The sequence below is a fragment of the Sander vitreus genome, chromosome 18, assembly GCF_031162955.1.
Source record: "Sander vitreus isolate 19-12246 chromosome 18, sanVit1, whole genome shotgun sequence".
Lineage (NCBI taxonomy): Eukaryota > Metazoa > Chordata > Actinopteri > Perciformes > Percidae > Sander > Sander vitreus.
The window spans coordinates 23,874,933-23,897,500 of NC_135872.1; the positions used below are offsets into that span (position 1 = coordinate 23,874,933).

The following is a 22,568-nucleotide window of genomic DNA, read 5'->3' on the forward strand; positions in this document are numbered from 1 at the left end:
TAACATTACTTGTTACTTAGTCTGTCTTTGCCAGACCTTCCTCCACAGCGCTGCGGAGGAGGGTCTGGCTCGTCCACAGAGCATTCAGGCATGGGAGAAAAACGTGCTCTTGTTTATTGGCATTTCGTTTTGGTGGAACATGTGTACGTTCAAAGGTTGTTTTAGTCGTGCAACAGAAAACTCAGATTGGACAGATAGTCTAGCTAGCTGTCTGGATTTACCCTGCAGAGATCTGAGGAGCAGTTAACCATAGTCCTCATAAATCAACCAGAGTTTAAAATTCCAACACAAAGAAAGGTAATGGACATCCGGCCAACAAGTATGATCATCTGTTATGCTGATAATAAAAACCCAAATATATTATGTACTGTAAACCTTTACATTTTTCAGGTAAAACTATTTGACATTTCAATAATGTCAAATTTGGACTTTATAAAGATGCCATGAAGTGATTTCACTATTATATGCTTTTATAACTGTGTCATGAATAATTCCCCTGACCTCAAGTAAAGTGGAGCTCAGATCAAGTACTGTACTTTACAATATAATAGTTATTTCTAAGCTCTTACTTGTTACAGTTGTTGGTGTTGTAGCAACTGTTGTTGAGTCTGAAAAGAAAAATAATAATTATGTATGTTAAACAGAGAGGTAAAATGTAATAAACAACAACAACTAGTTATGAAATGCTACGCTATCTTTCGAAAAACTTGCTGGTAACTGCAGTTGTTGGTGACGTTGTGGGTGTTGTGGTGTTTGGATGTGTTGTAGCAACAGGTGTTGAATCTGCAACGGTCATTTTGTTACTCTATGTTATTGATTGCAATACAAACCAAATCTATTCTAACCCAAATTACTTACTATAAAGTTTTACTACATATTTTCTGGACAAGTATATCACGTAATTATTTCTAAACACTTACTTGTTACAGTTGTTGGTGTTGTTATTTTTGCTAGATTTTTATATTGTGACAATTATTTTTTAGGCATTCATGTGTAACAATTGTTACACTTGCTTACAACAAATCTGAACACCCACAATTCAAAATCAACTTTTGGCGTTTTGGTGTAAAGCGTTAAAGAATCAAGATTTACCTATATCACACAATAACACAAACTAAATAATAGAGACAGCAGGAGACCATCAACTCCTGTGTTCTGCATGGTATAATTAGTGTTTTTGTAGTACTTGTTATTGGTGTTGCAGCTGTTGTAGTGTTTCCATCTGTTACAACAGGTGTAAAATATGAAGAGAAATGGTTGCAGTTTAGTTAGTTAAATTAGTAAATGTCCTCATGACGAAAGTTGATTTAGAAATTGTGGGTGTTGTAGTGTTCAGATTTGTTGTAAGCAAATTGTGTTGAGTCTGCAAAGTCTCAATTGTATCATTATTTGACATCATATGATCATCTGTTACTGCTGACAATAAAAACCCAAATATATTAAGTATTGTTAACCTTCACATTTTTCAGATAAAACTCTTTGACATTTCAAAAAAGTCCAACCACTGACCTAATTTAAAATTGACAAAAATAAAGTTGTTTTTTAGTACTTACTTGTAACAAATGTTGTTGGTGTTTCAACTGTAGTAGTGTTAAAATCTGTTGTACCAGTGTGTGTTGTATTTATCATTTAAAAATGTATAACTTTTTTTTTTTTAAATGTGTTACCCATGCCTAATTTCTAAATCACTTACTGGTAACTGCAGTTGTTGGTATAGCTGTAGGTGTAGTAGTGTCAAGTGTTGAATCTAGAACAATAAAAACATTTACTTAATTTGTTTTGTGGTACAGCTTCTAGAAATTCTGTATTGAACCGACTATAAGACGTTTTAATCCCCCTATAAATAGGTTGTCCTATATTTTTTTGGTCTTGACTTTTAACCCTTGTGTGGTGTTCGGGTCTGTGGGACCCATTTTCAATGTTTGCTAAAAGAAAAATGATGCTATTTATTATTTCTTCCAACTCAAACTCATTGGCCTTGGCTCATTTTCTGTGAAGAACATAAAAAATAACTTATTATCAATGACTGCACATGGTACACCCCCCCTCCTACACATAACTATTACATATGAGGTGTTTGGGTCTCCGGGACCTGAGTGTATTTAAATGTAGGTGCCATGAAACTATGTTGTCTTTCTGCACCTGCTATTCCCACACAAAGTTACAAAATTGTTACATTTCAAGCACTTTCACCTGTTCTTATTAAGGTCTAAGAAATAAGGAGGGTGTTGCAGCAATAGGTGTCTGTAAAGATGACGTGTTATTACTTGTTATATGCTAAAAAATACTTAATGTTACATTAGGTGTGATTCGAAAAAATTGTGACATTTTTAATCCAAAGTTAGCATTGTTTCAGATGTTTGTGTTATACATTTTCACATTAACCTGGGCAACATAACTTGTCATAAACATGTCATAGCAGGCCTAATGATCAAACTTAAAGAAACTATTTAATTGTATGTGTTAAAATTACAATAAACTGTCATAATTGGTTGTTTTTTTTACATTGGCTGTCATGAGACCATTTCAATTATCATGAATATTTTCCTTAACCTAAAGTCAAGAGAAACAATTTGGACTTGTCATAAAGATGTCATAAAGTTTGATTTCACTAGTAAATGCTTTTATAACTGTGTCATGAATAATTCCCCTGACCTCAAGTAAATTGGAGCTCAGATCAAGTACTGTACTTTATACTATAACAATTATTTCTAAGCACTTACTTATTACAGTTGTTGGTGCTGTAGTAACTGTTGTTGTGTTCACACCTGTTGTAGCAACTGTTGTTGAGTCTGGGAAAAAAAATGATGTGTGTTAAACAGAGAGGTAAAATTTGATAAACAACAACAACTAATTAAAGAATGCTACGCCATCTATGAAAAACGTACTGGTAACGGCAGATGTTGGTGATGATGTGGGTGTTGTGGTGTTTGGATGTGTTGTAGCAATAGGTGTTGAATCTGAAAAGAATGTTTTATAATGAACAAAACGGTCATCAAGTATAACAATATGAAAGGCATGGTCACATCCAAATGTAACGGCCATTTTGTTACCATATGTTATTGCTTGCAATACAAACCAAATCTATTCTAGCCCAAATTACTTTCTATAAAGTTTTAATACATATTTTCTGGACAACTATGTCACATAATTATTTCTAAGCTCTTACTTGTTACAGTTGTTGGTGTTGTGGTAACTGTTGTCACACCTGTTGTAGCAACTGTTGTTGAGTCTGAAAAGATAAGTTCACTGTCATAATTACGTATGTTAAGCTGAAGGTAGACCTGACAAGTCAGTTAAGACAATAGCTGCCTTGTTATAGGAAGCGGTCAGTGTATCATAAACAGGTGTTAAAAAACAAAAAACGATTGGTTATTTGATTTTTGTTTTAAAATACAAAATTTGAAATTGAAATACGAGGCATTTTTCTTTGTCATGGTCATATATAACAAAAAAATAGAAAAATATAACAAAAAATAAAATCACTAAAAAATAGAAACGAAAAAAGGACTGTTTTTCATATTCAGAGACTGGATGTTGTCATTTCCAATGTAACAGCACCATCTGAACACCCACAATTCAAAATCAATTTTTGGCATTTTGGCGATTTACCTATACCACACTATAACACAAACTAAATAACAGAGACAGCAGGAGACCATCAACTCCTGTGTTCTGCATGGTATAATTAGTGTTTTTGTAGTACTTGTTATTGGTGTTGCAGCTGTTGTAGTGTTTCCATCTGTTACAACAGGTGTAAAATATGAAGAGAAATGGTTGCAATTTAGTTAGTTAAATTAGAAACTGTCCTCGTAACGAAAGTTTATTTAGAAATTGTGGGTGTTTTTTGTTCAGAATTGTTGTAAGCAAATGGTGTTGAGTCTGCAAAGTCTCAATTTTATCATTATTTGACATCATATGATCATCTGTTATTGCTGACAATAAAAACCCAAATATATTAAGTATTGTTAACCTTCACATTTTTTCAGATAAAACTCTTTGACATTTCAATAAAGTCCAACCACTGACCTAATTTAAAATTGACAAAAATAAAGTTGTTTTTTAGTACTTACTTGTTACAAATGTTGTTGGTGTTTCAACTGTGGTAGTGTTCAAATCTGTTGTACCAGTTTGTGTTGAATCTGAAAAAAAAAAAAACATAACAAAATTATAATATAGTATTTATTATTTAAAAATGTATAACTTTTTTTTTTTTTAAATGTGTTACCCATGCCTAATTTCTAAATCACTTACTGGTAACTGCAGTTGTTGGTATAGCTGTAGGTGTAGTAGTGTCAAGTGTTGAATCTAGAACAGTAAAAACATTTACTTAATTTGTTTTGTGGTACAGCTTCTAGAAATTCTGTATTGAACCGACTATAAGACGTTTTAATCCCCCTATAAATAGGTTGTCCTATATTTTTTTGGTCTTGACTTTTAAACCTTGTGTGGTGTTCGGGTCTGTGGGACCCATTTTCAATGTTTGCTAAAAGAAAAATGATGCTATTTATTATTTCTTCCAACTCAAACTCATTGGCCTTGGCTCATTTTTCTGTGAAGAACATAAAAAATAACTTATTATCAATGACTGCACATGGTACACCCCCCTTCCTACACATAACTATTACAATGAGGTGTTCGGGTCTCCAGGACCCGAGTATATTTAAATGTAGGTGCCATGAAACTATGTTGTCTTTCTGCACCTGCTATTCCCACACAAAGTTACAAAATTGTTAAATTTCAAGCACTGCACCTGTTCTTATTAAGGTCTAAGAAATAAGCACCAATAATGTTTAAAAAATCTTGTTTCTATTTTTTTTTACCCTTTTTTATAATTGAATTTCCTTATTTTCTCAAAAAAAAGGAAAATGATCACATGATCATAAATGTGATCTCACAGGGGTAAATGGCAAATATGAACCATAAATGATGTATATATCATTGGTCATTGAGCTAAAGTAAACATCTATTAAGTATTTTTAAATAAATTGTTATGGCTGTATTGATTTAAAAGCCTAATAATGTGGTGGGTCCACCAGACCCGGGAACATTGGCTGTGTAACAAAAAATATAAACCCACACAAGGGTTAAACACCAATACACATCCAGAGCAACAGGTGGCGCCAAATAGCAATGACCTCAATGTCTGGAGCCGTCAATCAAAACTCACAACAACACTTCTTGAGGCCGTATGGGTTGTGCAATAATAATATTATCATGGTGTTGTGTTTATGTAGCCTGTGGCTGTCATTGTTTTGCACTTTTCACTTTGTTTACTTGTTGATGGTTTTTGTTTTTTCTCTATTTTTTTAGTCTGTTTTTATTGTTCCTATTTATTAAATTTCTGTCTTATTGTTCTATTTATTGATTTTACTTTTTCGTTAACCCACTTTAAGATGACGGTGATAAACGCAGCAGAGTCATCAATCAACTGCCAAGCAGCAAATAAATATGTTGTCACAGAATGTAATGTATGAAGATGGATAGCCCAATAAGACCTTCTTTTTCCAAAAGATGAGTCTTGAAAAAAAAGGAGCGGGGGGGTTGCAGCAATAGTTGTCTGTAAAGATGACTTGGTATATAATATTAACAGTCTATGCTTTGGAACTCTACTCTGATGATGTTTGAGCGGACTTTTATTTCAAAATGTCACATTTATTTATTTTCCTCTCCCTGCCTCCCTCCTCCGACTCGCCGTCTCTTAGTACCGGCATTATGCAACATGACCCCACACAAATTGCAACAGAAACTCTTTCAACTGAACTAGTCTCATAAAAGTCTCCTCTATAACATAAAAAGTCCTAAGAAATCCAAGTGGTGGAAAGTATTGAAAAATACTGAAATCAGTAATGCCAGTTTCCGATTGCAGCCTATGTTAAAGAGACACTACAGGTGAATAGGGAAAATATTTAAACTAACAGATATCGCCATTAAACTTACCCAGTTGATGGTAATTTTTGCTAGATTTTTATATTGTTAATCATTTTTTTAGGCTTTTATGTGTAACAATTGCTTACAACAAATCTGAACACCCAAAATTTCAAAATCAACTTTTGGTGTTTCGTCGTAAAGGGTTAAAGGGTTAAAGGGTTAAAGGGTCCAGATTTCCCATTATCACACAATAACACAAACTAACAGAGACAGCAGGAGACCATCAACTCCTGTGTTCTGCATGGTATACTTAGTGTTTTTGTAGTACTTGTTATTGGTGTTGCAGCTGTTGTAGTGTTTCCATCTGTTACAACAGGTGTAAAATATGAAGAGAAATGGTTGCAATTGTAGTTAGTTAAATTAGAAAACTGTCCTCGTAACGAAAGTTGTATTTAGAAATTGTGGGTGTTAATGTTCAGAATTGTTGTAAGCAAATGGTGTTGAGTCTGCAAAGTCTCAATTTTATCATTATTTGACATCATATGATCATCTGTTATTGCTGACAATAAAAAACCCATATATATTAAGTATTGTTAACCTTCACATTTTTCAGATAAAACTCTTTGACATTTCAATAAAGTCCAACCACTGACCTAATTTAAAATTGACAAAAAATAAAGTTGTTTTTTTAGTACTTACTTGTAACAAATGTTGTTGGTGTTTCAACTGTAGTAGTGTTAAAATCTGTTGTACCAGTGTGTGTTGTATTTATTATTTAAAAATGTATAACTTTTTTTTTAAATGTGTTACCCATGCCTAATTTCTAAATCACTTACTGGTAACTGCAGTTGTTGGTATAGCTGTAGGTGTAGTAGTGTCAAGTGTTGAATCTAGAACAATAAAAACATTTACTTAATTTGTTTTGTGGTACAGCTTCTAGAAATTCTGTATTGAACCGACTATAAGACGTTTTAATCCCCCTATGAATAGGTTGTCCTATATTTTTTTGGTCTTGACTTTTAACCCTTGTGTGGTGTTCGGGTCTGTGGGACCCATTTTCAATGTTTGCTAAAAGAAAAATTATGCTATTTATTATTTCTTCCAACTCAAACTCATTGGCCTTGGCTCATTTTCTGTGAAGAACATAAAAAATAACTTATTATCAATGACTGCACATGGTACACCCCCCCCCCCCTTCCTACACATAACTATTACATATGAGGTGTATTTAAATGTAGGTGCCATGAAACTATGTTGTCTTTCTGCACCTGCTATTCCCACACAAAGTTACAAAATTGTTACATTTCAAGCACTTTCACCTGTTCTTATTAAGGTCTAAGAAATAAGGGGGGGGGGGGGGTGTTGCAGCAATAGGTGTCTGTAAAGATGACGTGTTATTACTTGTTATATGCTAAAAATACTTAATGTTACATTAGGTGTGATTCGAAAAATTGTGACATTTTTAATCCAAAGTTAGCATTGTTTCAGATGTTTGTGTTATACATTTTCACATTAACCTGGGCAACATAACTTGTCATAAACATGTCATAGCAGGCCTAATGATCAAACTTAAAGAAACTATTTAATTGTATGTGTTAAAATTACAATAAACTGTCATAATTGGTTGTTTTTTTTACATTGGCTGTCATGAGACCATTTCAATTATCATGAATATTTTCCTTAACCTAAAGTCAAGAGAAACAATTTGGACTTGTCATAAAGATGTCATAAAGTTTGATTTCACTAGTAAATGCTTTTATAACTGTGTCATGAATAATTCCCCTGACCTCAAGTAAATTGGAGCTCAGATCAAGTACTGTACTTTATACTATAACAATTATTTCTAAGCACTTACTTATTACAGTTGTTGGTGCTGTAGTAACTGTTGTTGTGTTCACACCTGTTGTAGCAACTGTTGTTGAGTCTGGAAAAAAAATGATGTGTGTTAAACAGAGAGGTAAAATTTGATAAACAACAACAACTAATTAAAGAATGCTACGCCATCTATGAAAAACGTACTGGTAACGGCAGATGTTGGTGATGATGTGGGTGTTGTGGTGTTTGGATGTGTTGTAGCAATAGGTGTTGAATCTGAAAAGAATGTTTTATAATGAACAAAACGGTCATCAAGTATAACAATATGAAAGGCATGGTCACATCCAAATGTAACGGCCATTTTGTTACCATATGTTATTGCTTGCAATACAAACCAAATCTATTCTAGCCCAAATTACTTTCTATAAAGTTTTAATACATATTTTCTGGACAACTATGTCACATAATTATTTCTAAGCTCTTACTTGTTACAGTTGTTGGTGTTGTGGTAACTGTTGTCACACCTGTTGTAGCAACTGTTGTTGAGTCTGAAAAGATAAGTTCACTGTCATAATTACGTATGTTAAGCTGAAGGTAGACCTGACAAGTCAGTTAAGACAATAGCTGCCTTGTTATAGGAAGCGGTCAGTGTATCATAAACAGGTGTTAAAAAACAAAAAACGATTGGTTATTTGATTTTTGTTTTAAAATACAAAATTTGAAATTGAAATACGAGGCATTTTTCTTTGTCATGGTCATATATAACAAAAAAATAGAAAAATATAACAAAAAATAAAATCACTAAAAAATAGAAACGAAAAAAGGACTGTTTTTCATATTCAGAGACTGGATGTTGTCATTTCCAATGTAACAGCACCATCTGAACACCCACAATTCAAAATCAATTTTTGGCATTTTGGCGATTTACCTATACCACACTATAACACAAACTAAATAACAGAGACAGCAGGAGACCATCAACTCCTGTGTTCTGCATGGTATAATTAGTGTTTTTGTAGTACTTGTTATTGGTGTTGCAGCTGTTGTAGTGTTTCCATCTGTTACAACAGGTGTAAAATATGAAGAGAAATGGTTGCAATTTAGTTAGTTAAATTAGAAACTGTCCTCGTAACGAAAGTTTATTTAGAAATTGTGGGTGTTAATGTTCAGAATTGTTGTAAGCAAATGGTGTTGAGTCTGCAAAGTCTCAATTTTATCATTATTTGACATCATATGATCATCTGTTATTGCTGACAATAAAAACCCAAATATATTAAGTATTGTTAACCTTCACATTTTTCAGATAAAACTCTTTGACATTTCAATAAAGTCCAACCACTGACCTAATTTAAAATTGACAAAAATAAAGTTGTTTTTTAGTACTTACTTGTTACAAATGTTGTTGGTGTTTCAACTGTAGTAGTGTTAAAATCTGTTGTACCAGTTTGTGTTGAATCTGAAAAAAAAAAAAACATAACAAAATTATAATATAGTATTTATTATTTAAAAATGTATAACTTTTTTTTTTTTTAAATGTGTTACCCATGCCTAATTTCTAAATCACTTACTGGTAACTGCAGTTGTTGGTATAGCTGTAGGTGTAGTAGTGTCAAGTGTTGAATCTAGAACAATAAAAACATTTACTTAATTTGTTTTGTGGTACAGCTTCTAGAAATTCTGTATTGAACCGACTATAAGACGTTTTAATCCCCCTATAAATAGGTTGTCCTATATTTTTTTGGTCTTGACTTTTAACCCTTGTGTGGTGTTCGGGTCTGTGGGACCCATTTTCAATGTTTGCTAAAAGAAAAATGATGCTATTTATTATTTCTTCCAACTCAAACTCATTGGCCTTGGCTCATTTTCTGTGAAGAACATAAAAAATAACTTATTATCAATGACTGCACATGGTACACCCCCCCTTCCTACACATAACTATTACATATGAGGTGTTTGGGTCTCCGGGACCCGAGTGTATTTAAATGTAGGTGCCATGAAACTATGTTGTCTTTCTGCACCTGCTATTCCCACACAAAGTTACAAAATTGTTAAATTTCAAGCACTGCACCTGTTCTTATTAAGGTCTAAGAAATAAGCACCAATAATGTTTAAAAATCTTGTTTCTATTTTTTTTTACCTTTTTTATATTTGAATTTCCTTATTTTCTCAAAAAAAAGGAAAATGATCACATGATCATAAATGTGATCTCACAGGGGTAAATGGCAAATATGAACCATAAATGATGTATATATCATTGGTCATTGAGCTAAAGTAAACATCTATTAAGTATTTTTAAATAAATTGTTATGGCTGTATTGATTTAAAAGCCTAATAATGTGGTGGGTCCACCAGACCCGGGAACATTGGCTGTGTAACAAAAAATATAAACCCACACAAGGGTTAAACACCAATACACATCCAGAGCAACAGGTGGCGCCAAATAGCAATGACCTCAATGTCTGGAGCCGTCAATCAAAACTCACAACAACACTTCTTGAGGCCGTATGGGTTGTGCAATAATAATATTATCATGGTGTTGTGTTTATGTAGCCTGTGGCTGTCATTGTTTTGCACTTTTCACTTTGTTTACTTGTTGATGGTTTTTGTTTTTTCTCTATTTTTTTAGTCTGTTTTTATTGTTCCTATTTATTAAATTTCTGTCTTATTGTTCTATTTATTGATTTTACTTTTTTCGTTAACCCACTTTAAGATGACGGTGATAAACGCAGCAGAGTCATCAATCAACTGCCAAGCAGCAAATAAATATGTTGTCACAGAATGTAATGTATGAAGATGGAGAGCCCAATAAGACCTTCTTTTTCCAAAAGATGAGTCTTGAAAAAAAGGAGGGGGGGGTTGCAGCAATAGTTGTCTGTAAAGATGACTTGGTATATAATATTAACAGTCTATGCTTTGGAACTCTACTCTGATGATGTTTGAGCGGACTTTTATTTCAAAATGTCACATTTATTTATTTTCCTCTCCCTGCCTCCCTCCTCCGACTCGCCGTCTCTTAGTACCGGCATTATGCAACATGACCCCACACAAATTGCAACAGAAACTCTTTCAACTGAACTAGTCTCATAAAAGTCTCCTCTATAACATAAAAAGTCCTAAGAAATCCAAGTGGTGGAAAGTATTGAAAAATACTGAAATCAGTAATGCCAGTTTCCGATTGCAGCCTATGTTAAAGAGACACTACAGGTGAATAGGGAAAATATTTAAACTAACAGATATCGCCATTAAACTTACCCAGTTGATGGTAATTTTTGCTAGATTTTTATATTGTGACAATCATTTTTTTAGGCTTTTATGTGTAACAATTGTTACACTTGCTTACAACAAATCTGAACACCCACAATTTCAAAATCAACTTTTGGCGTTTCGTCGTAAAGGGTTAAAGGGTTAAAGGGTCCAGATTTCCCATTATCACACAATAACACAAACTAACAGAGACAGCAGGAGACCATCAACTCCTGTGTTCTGCATGGTATACTTAGTGTTTTTGTAGTACTTGTTATTGGTGTTGCAGCTGTTGTAGTGTTTCCATCTGTAGGTGTAGTAGTGTCAAGTGTTGAATCTAGAACAATAAAAACATTTACTTAATTTGTTTTGTGGTACAGCTTCTAGAAATTCTGGTATTGAACCGACTATAAGACGTTTTAATCCCTATAAATAGGCTGTCCTATATTTTTTTGGTCTTGACTTTTAACCCTTAGTGTGGTGTTCGGGTCTGTGGGACCCATTTTCAATGTTTGCTAAAAGAAAAATGATGCTATTTATTATTTCTTCCAACTCAAAACTCATTGGCCTTGGCTCATTTTCTGTGAAGAACATAAAAAATAACTTATTATCAATGACTGCACATGGTACACCCCCTTCCTACACATAACTATTACATATGAGGTGTTTGGGTCTCCGGGACCCGAGCATATAAATGTAGGTGCCATGAAACTATAAGCTGTCTTTCTGCACCTGCTATTCCCACACAAAGTTACAAAAGATTGTTACATTTCAAGCACTTTCACCTGTTCTTATTGTGATCACATGATCATAAAATGTGGATCTCAATAGGGGTAAATGGCAAATATGAACCATAAATGATGTATATATCACTGGTCACTGAGTTAAAGTAAACCTCTCTGTTAAGCACTTACACATATTGTTATGGCTGTATTGAGCAATGACCTCAATGTCTGGAGCCGTCAATCAAAACTCACAACAACACTTCTTGAGGCCGTATGCTGTGCAATAATAATATTATCATGGTCTCTGTGTTTATGTAGCCTGTGGCGTGTCACTGCTTTTGCACTTTTCACTTTGTTTACTTGTTGAGGTGTAAAATATGAAGAAGAAATGGACTTTGCAATTGTGATTTAGATTCAAATTAGAAACTGTCACTCATGACAACTGAAAGTTTGATTTAGAAATTGTGGGTGTTGTAGTGTCAGATTCGTTTTGTAAGCAAATGGTGTTGAGTCTGCAAAGTCCCAATTTTATCATTATTGACATCTCTGAATCATCTGTTGTGCTGACACACATATATATATTAAGCATTGTTAACCTTTCACATTTTCAGATAAAACTCTTTGACATTTCAATAAAGTCCAACCACTGACCTAATTTAAAAATTGACAAAAATAAAGTTGTTGAGCACTTACTTGTTACAAATATTTGTTGGTGTTTCAGCTGTAGTAGTGTTAAAATCTGTTGTACCAGTTTGTGTTGAATCTGACATAACAAAGATTATAATATAGTATTTATTATTTAAAAATGTATCATTTTTTTGTTTTTTAATGTGTTACCCACATGCCTAATTTCTAAATCACTTACTGGTAGCTGCAGTTGATTGAAACATAGCTGTAGGTGTAGTAGTGTCAGTGTTGAATCTCTAGAACAGTAAAAACATTTACTTAATTTGTTTTGTGGTACAGCTTCTAGAAAATTTCTGCATCGAACCGACTATAAGGCGTTTTAATCCCCTATAAATACTGGGATTGTCTATATTTTTTTGGTGTGACTTTTAACCCTTATTATTGGTGTTCGGTCTGTGGGATTACATTTTCAATGTTGCTAAAGAAAAATGATGCTATTTGATATTTCTTCAACTCAAACTCATTGGCCTCGGCTCAGCCTTTTATACGAAGAACATAAAAATAACTTTATTTTCACGACTGCACACGGTACACCCCCTTCCTGCACACATAACCACATAATGAGGTGCTCATCAGGCCCTCCAGGACTGTGTATTTAAATGTAGGTGCCATGAAAACCAGGTTGTCTTTCTGCACCTCGCTATTCCCACAAAGTTACAAAGATAAATTGTTAAATTCGAGCACACCTGTTCTTACTAAGGTCTAAGAAATAAGCACCAATAATGTTTAAAAATCTTGTTTCTATTACTTTATTTTTTACCTTTTTGATAATTAGCTTTCATGATGCTTTCTCAAAAAGGAAAATAGTCATGATCGATAAATGTGATCTCTGAGAGTAAATGGCAAATATGAACCATAAAATGATGTGTATATATCATTGGTCATTGAAGCTAAAGTAGACATCTATTAAGTATTTTTTAACAACTGAGAGTGATGGCTGTATTGACGTAAAGCCTCATTAGTGTGGTGGGTCCACCAGACCGGGAACATTGGCTGTGTAACAAAAATATAAACCCGCGCACAGGGTTAAGCACCAATACACATCAGAGCTACAGGTGGCGCAGCAGCAATGACCTCAATGTCTGGGCAGTACAATCAAAACTACTGTCAACACTTCTTGAGGCCGTATGTGTGCACAATAATATTATCATGGTGTTAGTGTTTATGCCAGCCTGTGGCTGTCACTGTTTTTGCACTTTTCACTTTGTTTGCCTGTTGAAGTGGTTTTTGTTTTTTCTCTGTTTTTAGTCTGTTTTTATTGTTCCTATTTATTAAGATTTCTGTCTTATTGTTCTATTTATTGATTTTACTTTTTCGTTAAACCCACTTTAAGATGAGCGGTGATAAACGCGGCAGAGTCAATCAAAATCAACTGCCAGCAGCAACAACATGTTGTCACAGAATGTAATGTATGAAGATGGAGAGCCCAATAAGACCTTCTTTTTTCCCAAAAGATGAGTCTTGAAAAAAAAGGAGGGGGTTGCAGCAATAGTTGTCTGTAAAGATGACTTGGTATATAATATTAACAGTCTATGCTTTGGAACTCTACTCTGATGATGTTTGAGCGGACTTTTATTTCAAAATGTCCATTTCATTTATTTTTTCTCCCTGCCTCCCTCCTCCGACTCTCCGTCTCTTAGTACCGGCATTATGCAACATGACCCCCACATGAGTGCAACAGAAACTCTTTCAACTGAACTAGTCTCATAAAAGTCTCCTCTATAACATAAAAAGTCCTAAGAAATCCAAATGGTGGAAAGTATTGAAAAACTACTGAAATCAGTAATGCTAGTTTCCGATTGCAGCCTATGTTAAAGAGACACTACAGGTTAATAGGGAAGATATTTAAACTAACAGATATCGCCATTAAACTTACCCAGTTGATGGTAATTTTTGCTAGATTTTTATATTGTGACAATCATTTTTTTAGGCTTTTATGTGTAACAATTGTTACACTTGCTTACAACAAATCTGAACACCCACAATTTCAAAATCAACTTTTGGCGTTTCGTCGTAAAGGGTTAAAGGGTCCAGATTTCCCATTATCACACAATAACACAAACTAACTAACAGAGACAGCAGGAGACCATCAACTCCTATGTTCTGCATGGTATAATTAGTGTTTTTGTAGTACTTGTTATTGGTGTTGCAGCTGTTGTAGTGTTTCCATCTGTTACAACAGGTGTAAAATATGAAGAGAAATGGTTGCAATTGTGTTAGTTAAATTAGAAAATGTCCTCATGACGAAAGTTGATTTAGAAATTGTGGGTGTTGTAGTGTTCAGATTAGTTGTAAGCAAATTGTGTTGAGTCTGCAAAGTCTCAATTTTATCATTTTACATCATATGATCATCTGTTATTGCTGACAATAAAAACCCAAATATATTAAGTATTGTTAACCTTCACATTTTTCAGATAAAACTCTTTGACATTTCAATAAAGTCCAACCACTGACCTAATTTAAAATTGACAAAAATAAAGTTGTTTTTTAGTACTTACTTGTTACAAATGTTGTTGGTGTTTCAACTGTAGTAGTGTTAAAATCTGTTGTACCAGTTTGTGTTGAATCTGAAAAAAAAAAAAACATAACAAAATTATAATATAGTATTTATTATTTAAAAATGTATAACTTTTTTTTAAATGTGTTACCCATGCCTAATTTCTAAATCACTTACTGGTAACTGCAGTTGTTGGTATAGCTGTAGGTGTAGTAGTGTCAAGTGTTGAATCTAGAACAATAAAAACATTTACTTAATTTGTTTTTGTAGTACAGCTTCTAGAAATTCTGTATTGAACCGACTATTAGACGTTTTTAATCCCCCTATAAATAGGTTGTCCTACATTTTTTATGGTATGACTTTTAGCTGCCTGGTGTTAGGGGCTAAGGGACCCACAATGTTTGCTAAAGTAGAAAATGATGCTATGAAGCACTCACTTGCTGAAACTCAGTGTGGCCTTGGCTCATTTTCATGTGAAGAATATAACAGATAACTTATGTTTCAATGACTGCACATGAGTACACTTCCTACACATAACTATTACGAAATGAGCGTTGGGGTCTTTCAGAAGCGGGTGTATATTCAGCTGACATGGTGCCATGAAACCATGTTGTCTTTCTGCACCTGCTATTCTACACTAAGTTACATAAATTGTTACATTTCAGTACACTTTCACCTGATTCTTATTAAGGTCTAAGAAAGTTAGCACCATAATGTTTAGAAAATCTTGTTTCTATGTATCTGTACAAGCTCTCCTCTATGACATAAAAGTCTAAGAAATCTAGTGGTGGAAAGTATTGAAAAATACTGAAATCAGTAATGCAGTTTCCGATTGCAGCCTATGTTAAAGCGACGCTACAGGTGAATACGGAAATCATTTAAACTAACAGATATCAGCCATTACTTGCAGCTTTGATGGTAATTTTTGCTAGATTTTTATATTGTTAATCATTTTTTTAGGCTTTTATGTGTAACAATTGTTACACTTGCTTACAACAAATCTGAACACCCAAAATTTCAAAATCAACTTTTGGTGTTTCGTCGTAAAGGGTTAAAGGGTTAAAGGGTTAAAGGGTCCAGATTTCCCATTATCACACAATAACACAAACTAACAGAGACAGCAGGAGACCATCAACTCCTGTGTTCTGCATGGTATACTTAGTGTTTTTGTAGTACTTGTTATTGGTGTTGCAGCTGTTGTAGTGTTTCCATCTGTTACAACAATGAAGAGGGTTCGGTCGATAGTCGAATCTCAGGTTGAAGAGGAACAATGCGGATTCCGTCCTGGTCGTGGAACAACGGACCAGATCTTTACTCTCGCAAGGATCCTGGAGGGAGCCTGGGAGTATGCCCAACCAGTCTACATGTGTTTTGTGGATCTGGAGAAGGCGTATGACCGGGTGCCCCGGGAGATACTGTGGGAGGTGCTGCGGGAGTACGGGGTGAGGGGGTCCCTTCTCAGGGCCATCCAATCTCTGTACGACCAAAGCGAGAGCTGTGTCCGGGTTCTCGGCAGTAAGTCGGACTAGTTTCAGGTGAGAGTTGGCCTCCGCCAGGGCTGCGCTTTGTCACCAATCCTGTTTGTAGTATTTATGGACAGGATATCGAGGCGTAGTCGGGGTGGAGAGGGGTTGCAGTTCGGTGGGCTGGGGATCTCATCGCTGCTTTTTGCAGATGATGTGGTCCTGATGGCATCATCGGCCTGTGACCTTCAGCACTCACTGGATCGGTTCGCAGCAGTGTGAAGCCGGCTGGGATGAGGATCAGCACCTCTAAATCGGAGGCCATGGTTCTCAGCAGAAACCGATGGAGTGCCTTCTCCAGGTAGGGAATGAGTCCTTACCCCAAGTGAAGGAGTTCAAGTACCTTGGGGTCTTGTTCGCGAGTGAGGGACAATGGAGCGGGAGATTGGTCGGAGAATCGGCACAGCAGGTGCGGTATTACATTCAATTTATCGCACCATTGTGACGAAAAAGAGAGCTGAGCCAGAAGGCAAAGCTCTCAATCTACCCGGTCAGTTTTTGTTCCTACCCTCACCTATGGTCATGAAGGCTGGGTCATGACCGAAAGAACAAGATCCAGGGTACAAGCGGCCGAAATGGGTTTCCTCAGGAGGGTAGCTGGCGTCTCCCTTAGAGATAGGGTGAGAAGCTCAGTTATCCGTGAGGAGCTCGGAGTAGAGCCGCTGCTCCTTTGCGTCGAAAGGAGCCAGTTGAGGTGGTTCGGGCATCTGGTAAGGATGCCCCCTGGGCGCCTCCCTAGGGAGGTGTTCCAGGCACGTCCAGCTGGGAGGAGGCCTCGGGGGAGACCCAGGACTAGGTGGAGGGATTATATCTCCAACCTGGCCTGGGAACGCCTCGGGATCCGCCAGTCGGAGCTGGTTAATGTGGCCCGGGAAAGGGAAGTTTGGGGTCCCCTGCTGGAGCTGCTACCCCCGCGACCCGACCCCGGATAAGCGGATGAAGATGGATGGATGGATGGATGGGTGTTGTAGTGTTCAGATTTGTTGTAAGCAAATTGTGTTGAGTCTGCAAAGTCTCAATTTTATCATTTGACATCATATGATCATCTGTTATTGCTGACAATAAAACCCCAAATATATTAAGTATTGTTAACCTTCACATTTTTCAGATAAAACTCTTTGACATTTCAATAAAGTCCAACCACTGACCTAATTTAAAATTGACAAAAATAAAGTTGTTTTTTAGTACTTACTTGTTACAAATGTTGTTTGCGTTTCAACTGTAGTAGTGTTAAAATCTGTTGTACCAGTTTGTGTTGAATCTGAAAAAAAAAAACATTTCAAAATTATAATATAGTATTTATCATTTAAAAATGTATAACTTTTTTTTTTTTAAATGTGTTACCAATGCCTAATTTCTAAATCACTTACTGGTAACTACAGTTGTTGGTATAGCTGTAGGTGTAGTAGTGTCAAGTGTTGAATCTAGAACAATAAAAACATTTACTTAATTTGTTTTGTAATACAGCTTCTAGAAATTCTGTATTGAACTGACTATTAGACATTTTATCCCCCCATATATAGGTTCTCCTACATTTTTAATTAAGAAAATAGCTGCCTTGTTAGAGTAAGAAAGAGTAAAGTAGGAATTGTTTTGAAGCACTCACTTGTTGAAATTGTGAGTGTTGTATTGTCCACATGTGGTGTAACAGTAGGTGTTGAATCTGAAAAGTAATTTCACAACCATAGGTGACACTTTCTTTGAAGGGGTGTGCATAAGACTGACATGAAAACGGCCATGAACCTGGAGTCTTAATAAATGTTTATGACTGTTCCATTAAGTGTCATTCGGTAAATCATGACATTTTTAATGCAAAGTTAGCATTGTTCGAGATGTTTGTGTAATGACAACTTTTCCTTGACATGTTATAAAACTAGTCTGACGACAGTTATAACAGTACCAATGTAAAAGTTTTTTACAGATAACGTTAGCTTTAGGCTAACGCTACTTGTTACTGAAATCAAAATTAAAGTCCAGATTACTTACTGTAATGTTTGCTAGATTTTTATATTGTGACAATTATTTTTTTAGGCTTTTATGTGTAACAATTGTTACACTTGCTTACAACAAATCTGAACACCCACAATTTCAAAATCAACTTTTGGCGTTTCGTCGTAAAGGGTTAAAGGGTCCAGATTTCCCATTATCACACAATAACACAAACTAACAGAGACAGCAGGAGACCATCAACTCCTGTGTTCTGCATGGTATAATTAGTGTTTTTGTAGTACTTGTAGTATTGGTGTTGCAGCTGTTGTAGTGTTTCCATCTGTTACAACAGGTGTAAAATATGAAGAGAAATGGTTGCAATTGTGTTAGTTAAAATTAGAAAATGTCCTCATGACGAAAGTTGATTTTGAAATTGTGGGTGTTGTAGTGTTCAGATTAGTTGTAAGCAAGTTGTGTTGAGTCTGCAAAGTCTCAATTTTATCATTTGACATCATATGATCATCTGTTACTGCTGACAATAAAACCCCAAATATATTAAGTATTGTTAACCTTCACATTTTTCAGATAAAACACTTTGACAAAGTCCAACCAATTGACCTAATTTAAAATTGACAAAAATAAAGTTGTTTTTTAGTACTTACTTGTTACAAATGTTGTCGGCATTTCAACTGTAGTAGTGTTAAAATCTGTTGTACCAGTTTGTGTTGAATCTGAAAAAATAAAAACATTTCAAAATTATAATATAGTATTTATCATTTAAAAATGTATAACTTTTTTTTTTTTTAACGTGTTACCCATGCCTAATTTCTAAATCACTTACTGGTAACTGCCGTTGTTGGTATAGCTGTAGGTGTAGTAGTGTCAAGTGTTGAATCTAGAACAATAAAAACATTTACTTAATTTGTTTTGTAGTACAGCTTCTAGAAATTCTGTATTGAACCGAGTTTTAGACATTTTATCCCCCTATATATAGGTTCTCCTACATTTTTAATTAAGAAAATAGCTGCCTTGTTAGAGTAAGAAAGAGTAAAGTAGGAATTGTTTTGAAGCACTCACTTGTTGAAATTGTGAGTGTTGTATTGTCCACATGTGGTGTAACAGTAGGTGTTGAATCTGAAGAGAGCATTTCACAATCATAGGTGACACTTTCTTTGAAGGGGTGTGCATAAGACTGACATGAAAACGGCCATGAACCTGGAGTCTTAATAAATGTTTATGACTGTTCCATTAAGTGTCATTCGGTAAATCATGACATTTTTAATGCAAAGTTAGCATTGTTCGAGATGTTTGTGTAATGACAACTTTTCCTTGACATGTTATAAAACTAGTCTGACGACAGTTATAACAGTACCAATGTAAAAGTTTTTTACAGATAACGTTAGCTTTAGGCTAACGCTACTTGTTACTGAAATCAAAATTAAAGTCTGTAATTTTTGCTAGATTTTTTATATTGTGACAATTATTTTGTTTAGGCTTTTCATGTGTAACAATTGTTACACTTGCTTACAACAAATCTGAACACCCACAATTTCAAAATCAACTTTTGGTGTTTCGTCGTAAAGGGTTAAAGGGTCCAGATTTCCCATTATCACACAATAACACAAACTAACAGAGACAGCAGGAGACCATCAACTCCTATGTTCTGCATGGTATAATTAGTGTTTTTGTAGTACTTGTAGTATTGGTGTTGCAGCTGTTGTAGTGTTTCCATCTGTTACAACAGGTGTAAAATATGAAGAGAAATGGTTGCAATTGTGTTAGTTAAATTAGAAAATGTCCTCATGACGAAAGTTGATTTAGAAATTGTGGGTGTTGTAGTGTTCAGATTAGTTGTAAGCAAATTGTGTTGAGTCTGCAAAGTCTCAATTTTATCATTTGACATCATATGATCATCTGTTATTGCTGACAATAAAAACCCATATATATTACGTACTGTAAATCTTTACATTTTTCAGATAAAACACTTTGACAAAGTCCAACCAATTGACCTAATTTAAAATTGACAAAAATAAAGTTGTTTTTTAGTACTTACTTGTTACAAATGTTGTCGGCATTTCAACTGTAGTAGTGTTCAAATCTGTTGTACCAGTTTGTGTTGAATCTGAAAAAAAAAAAAAACATTTCAAAATTATAATATAGTATTTATCATTTTAAAATGTATAAGCCTTTTTTTTAAATGGGTAACCCATGCCTAATTTCTAAATCACTTACTGGTAACTGCAGTTGTTTGTATAGATGTGGGTGTAGTAGTGTCAAGTGTTGAATCTAGAACAGTAAAAACATTTACTTAATTTGTTTTGTGGTACAGCTTCTAGAAATTCTGTATTGAACCGACTATAAGACATTTTAATCCCCCTATGAATAGGTTGTCCTCAATTTTTTGATCTTGACTTTTAAACACCAATATACATTGAACAATATACAGAGCAATAGGTGACACCAGATAGCCGTAACCTCAATGTCTGGAGCCGTCAATCAAAACTCACAACAACACTTCTTGAGGCCATATGGGTTGTGAAATAATAATATTATTATGGTGTTCTGTTTATGTGGCCTGTGGCTGTCACTGATTTGCACTTTGCACTTTGTTTACTTGTGGATGGTTTTAGTTTTTTCTCTATTTATTAAGTCTGTTTTTATTGTTCCTATTAACTTGAAAATTGCTAACGACCATCTAACTGCGGCTGACAAAGGACTGGTCTCCGTACTTGTCTTATTAGAGCTTAGTACTGCATTCAACATTATTGATCATACCATCCTGTTACAGAGATTGGAACATTTAGTTGGCATTAAAGGAATCACACTAAGCTGGTTTAAGTCCTATTTCTCTGATCGATCTCAATTTGTTAATATTAACGATAAATCCTCCAGGTACGCTAAAGTTAGCCATGGCATTCCACGAGGCTCAGTGCTTGGACCAATTCTATTCTCCTTATATATGCTTCCTCTAGGCAATATTATTAGGAAACACTCAATTAACTTTCACCGTTATGCGGATGACACCCAATTATACCTATCAATCAAGCCAGACGAAACCAGTCAGTTAGCTAAACTTCAAATATGCATTAGAGATATAAAATAATGGATGGCCTACAATTTTCTGATGTTAAACTCAAACAAAACTGAAGTTATTATGCTGGGCCCTAAACACCTCTGAACCTCATTATCCAAAGATATAATTACTCTGGATGGTATTGCCCTGGCCTCCAGCACTACTGTCAGAAATCTAGGAGTTATTTTTGATCAGAATATATCCTTTAACGCCCACTTAAAACAAATCTCAAGAACAGCCTTTTTTCATCTTCGTAACATTGCCAAAATAGGCACATCCTGTCTCAAAAAAACGATGCTGAAAAACTAGTCTATGCATTCATTACTTCCAGGCTGGACTACTGTAGTTCCTTACTATCAGGTTGCTCAAATAATCCCTTAACAATCTCCAGCTGATCCAGAATGCTGCAGCGCGTGTTCTGACAAGCACTAAGAAAATAGATCATATTTCTTCTGCATTAGCTTCTCTGCATTGGCTTCCTGTAAAATCCAGGATTGAATTTTAAATCCTTCTCCTGACCTACAAAGCTCTAAATGGTCAAGCACCATCATAGCTTTAAGAGCTCATAGTACCTTATTGTCCCACTAGAGCACTAAGCTCCCAGAATGCAGAGTTACTTGTGGTTCCTAGAGTCTCTAAAAGTAAAATGAGAGCCAGAGTCTTTAGCTATCAGGCTCCTTTCCTGTGGAACCAGGGTTCGGGGGGCAGGCACCGTCACCACATTTAAGAGTAAACCTAAAACTCTCCTCTTTGATAAAGCTTATAGTTATGGAGTGAGGAATTGTAGTGTTTGCCTAGAACAGCGGGGGAGGGTGTGTATTTACAGTCACGGCGTGCCCTCTCCCTATCTCTGCTTCTCTGCAGCTCTTAGCTATGCTGTTATAGTTTTAGACTGCCAGGGGACTTCCTTTGACACACAGAGCTTCTCTCTCCTCTCTCTTTCCATTTGTGTGCATCCATGTCCCAGAAATGCATGTTACTAACCTAGCTCTGGGGAACTTATTCACTGGTGTCCTTATGTTTTTTTTTCGCCCAGCATGTTTCCTTGAATTAGGATGGCACTAAAATCATGGTTGCAGCAACCCCGTCAACCTGATGGGTATTTTACAACACCGCCTCTTTTATTTGAACGTGCGCGTCACTGGATTGGGAGACCCTGGGTTGATTGAACTAGTTGTTAACCACTGTCGTGACACAGCTTATGC

At 35.2% G+C, this 22,568-nt stretch overlaps 1 protein-coding gene across 1 annotated transcript in view; it reads right to left on the minus strand.

Moving 5' to 3' along the window:
* LOC144533010 (uncharacterized) overlaps positions 1–22,568 on the minus strand; it is a 53,394-nt gene that overhangs the window by 15,516 nt on the left and 15,310 nt on the right. The window contains exons 12-35 of the mRNA XM_078274024.1: positions 20,523–20,576; positions 20,344–20,412; positions 19,368–19,424; positions 19,132–19,185; positions 18,953–19,021; positions 17,968–18,024; positions 17,732–17,785; positions 17,554–17,622; positions 15,016–15,069; positions 14,840–14,908; positions 9,255–9,308; positions 9,074–9,142; positions 8,172–8,234; positions 7,891–7,962; positions 7,727–7,795; positions 6,708–6,761; positions 4,074–4,142; positions 3,170–3,232; positions 2,889–2,960; positions 2,724–2,792; positions 1,694–1,747; positions 1,554–1,598; positions 712–783; positions 570–608 (exon numbers count right to left, since the gene is read on the minus strand). Of these exons, the coding sequence (XP_078130150.1) occupies positions 570–608; positions 712–783; positions 1,554–1,598; positions 1,694–1,747; positions 2,724–2,792; positions 2,889–2,960; positions 3,170–3,232; positions 4,074–4,142; positions 6,708–6,761; positions 7,727–7,795; positions 7,891–7,962; positions 8,172–8,234; positions 9,074–9,142; positions 9,255–9,308; positions 14,840–14,908; positions 15,016–15,069; positions 17,554–17,622; positions 17,732–17,785; positions 17,968–18,024; positions 18,953–19,021; positions 19,132–19,185; positions 19,368–19,424; positions 20,344–20,412; positions 20,523–20,576 (1,470 nt within the window). The remainder of the gene's footprint in view (positions 1–569; positions 609–711; positions 784–1,553; positions 1,599–1,693; positions 1,748–2,723; positions 2,793–2,888; positions 2,961–3,169; positions 3,233–4,073; positions 4,143–6,707; positions 6,762–7,726; positions 7,796–7,890; positions 7,963–8,171; positions 8,235–9,073; positions 9,143–9,254; positions 9,309–14,839; positions 14,909–15,015; positions 15,070–17,553; positions 17,623–17,731; positions 17,786–17,967; positions 18,025–18,952; positions 19,022–19,131; positions 19,186–19,367; positions 19,425–20,343; positions 20,413–20,522; positions 20,577–22,568) is intronic.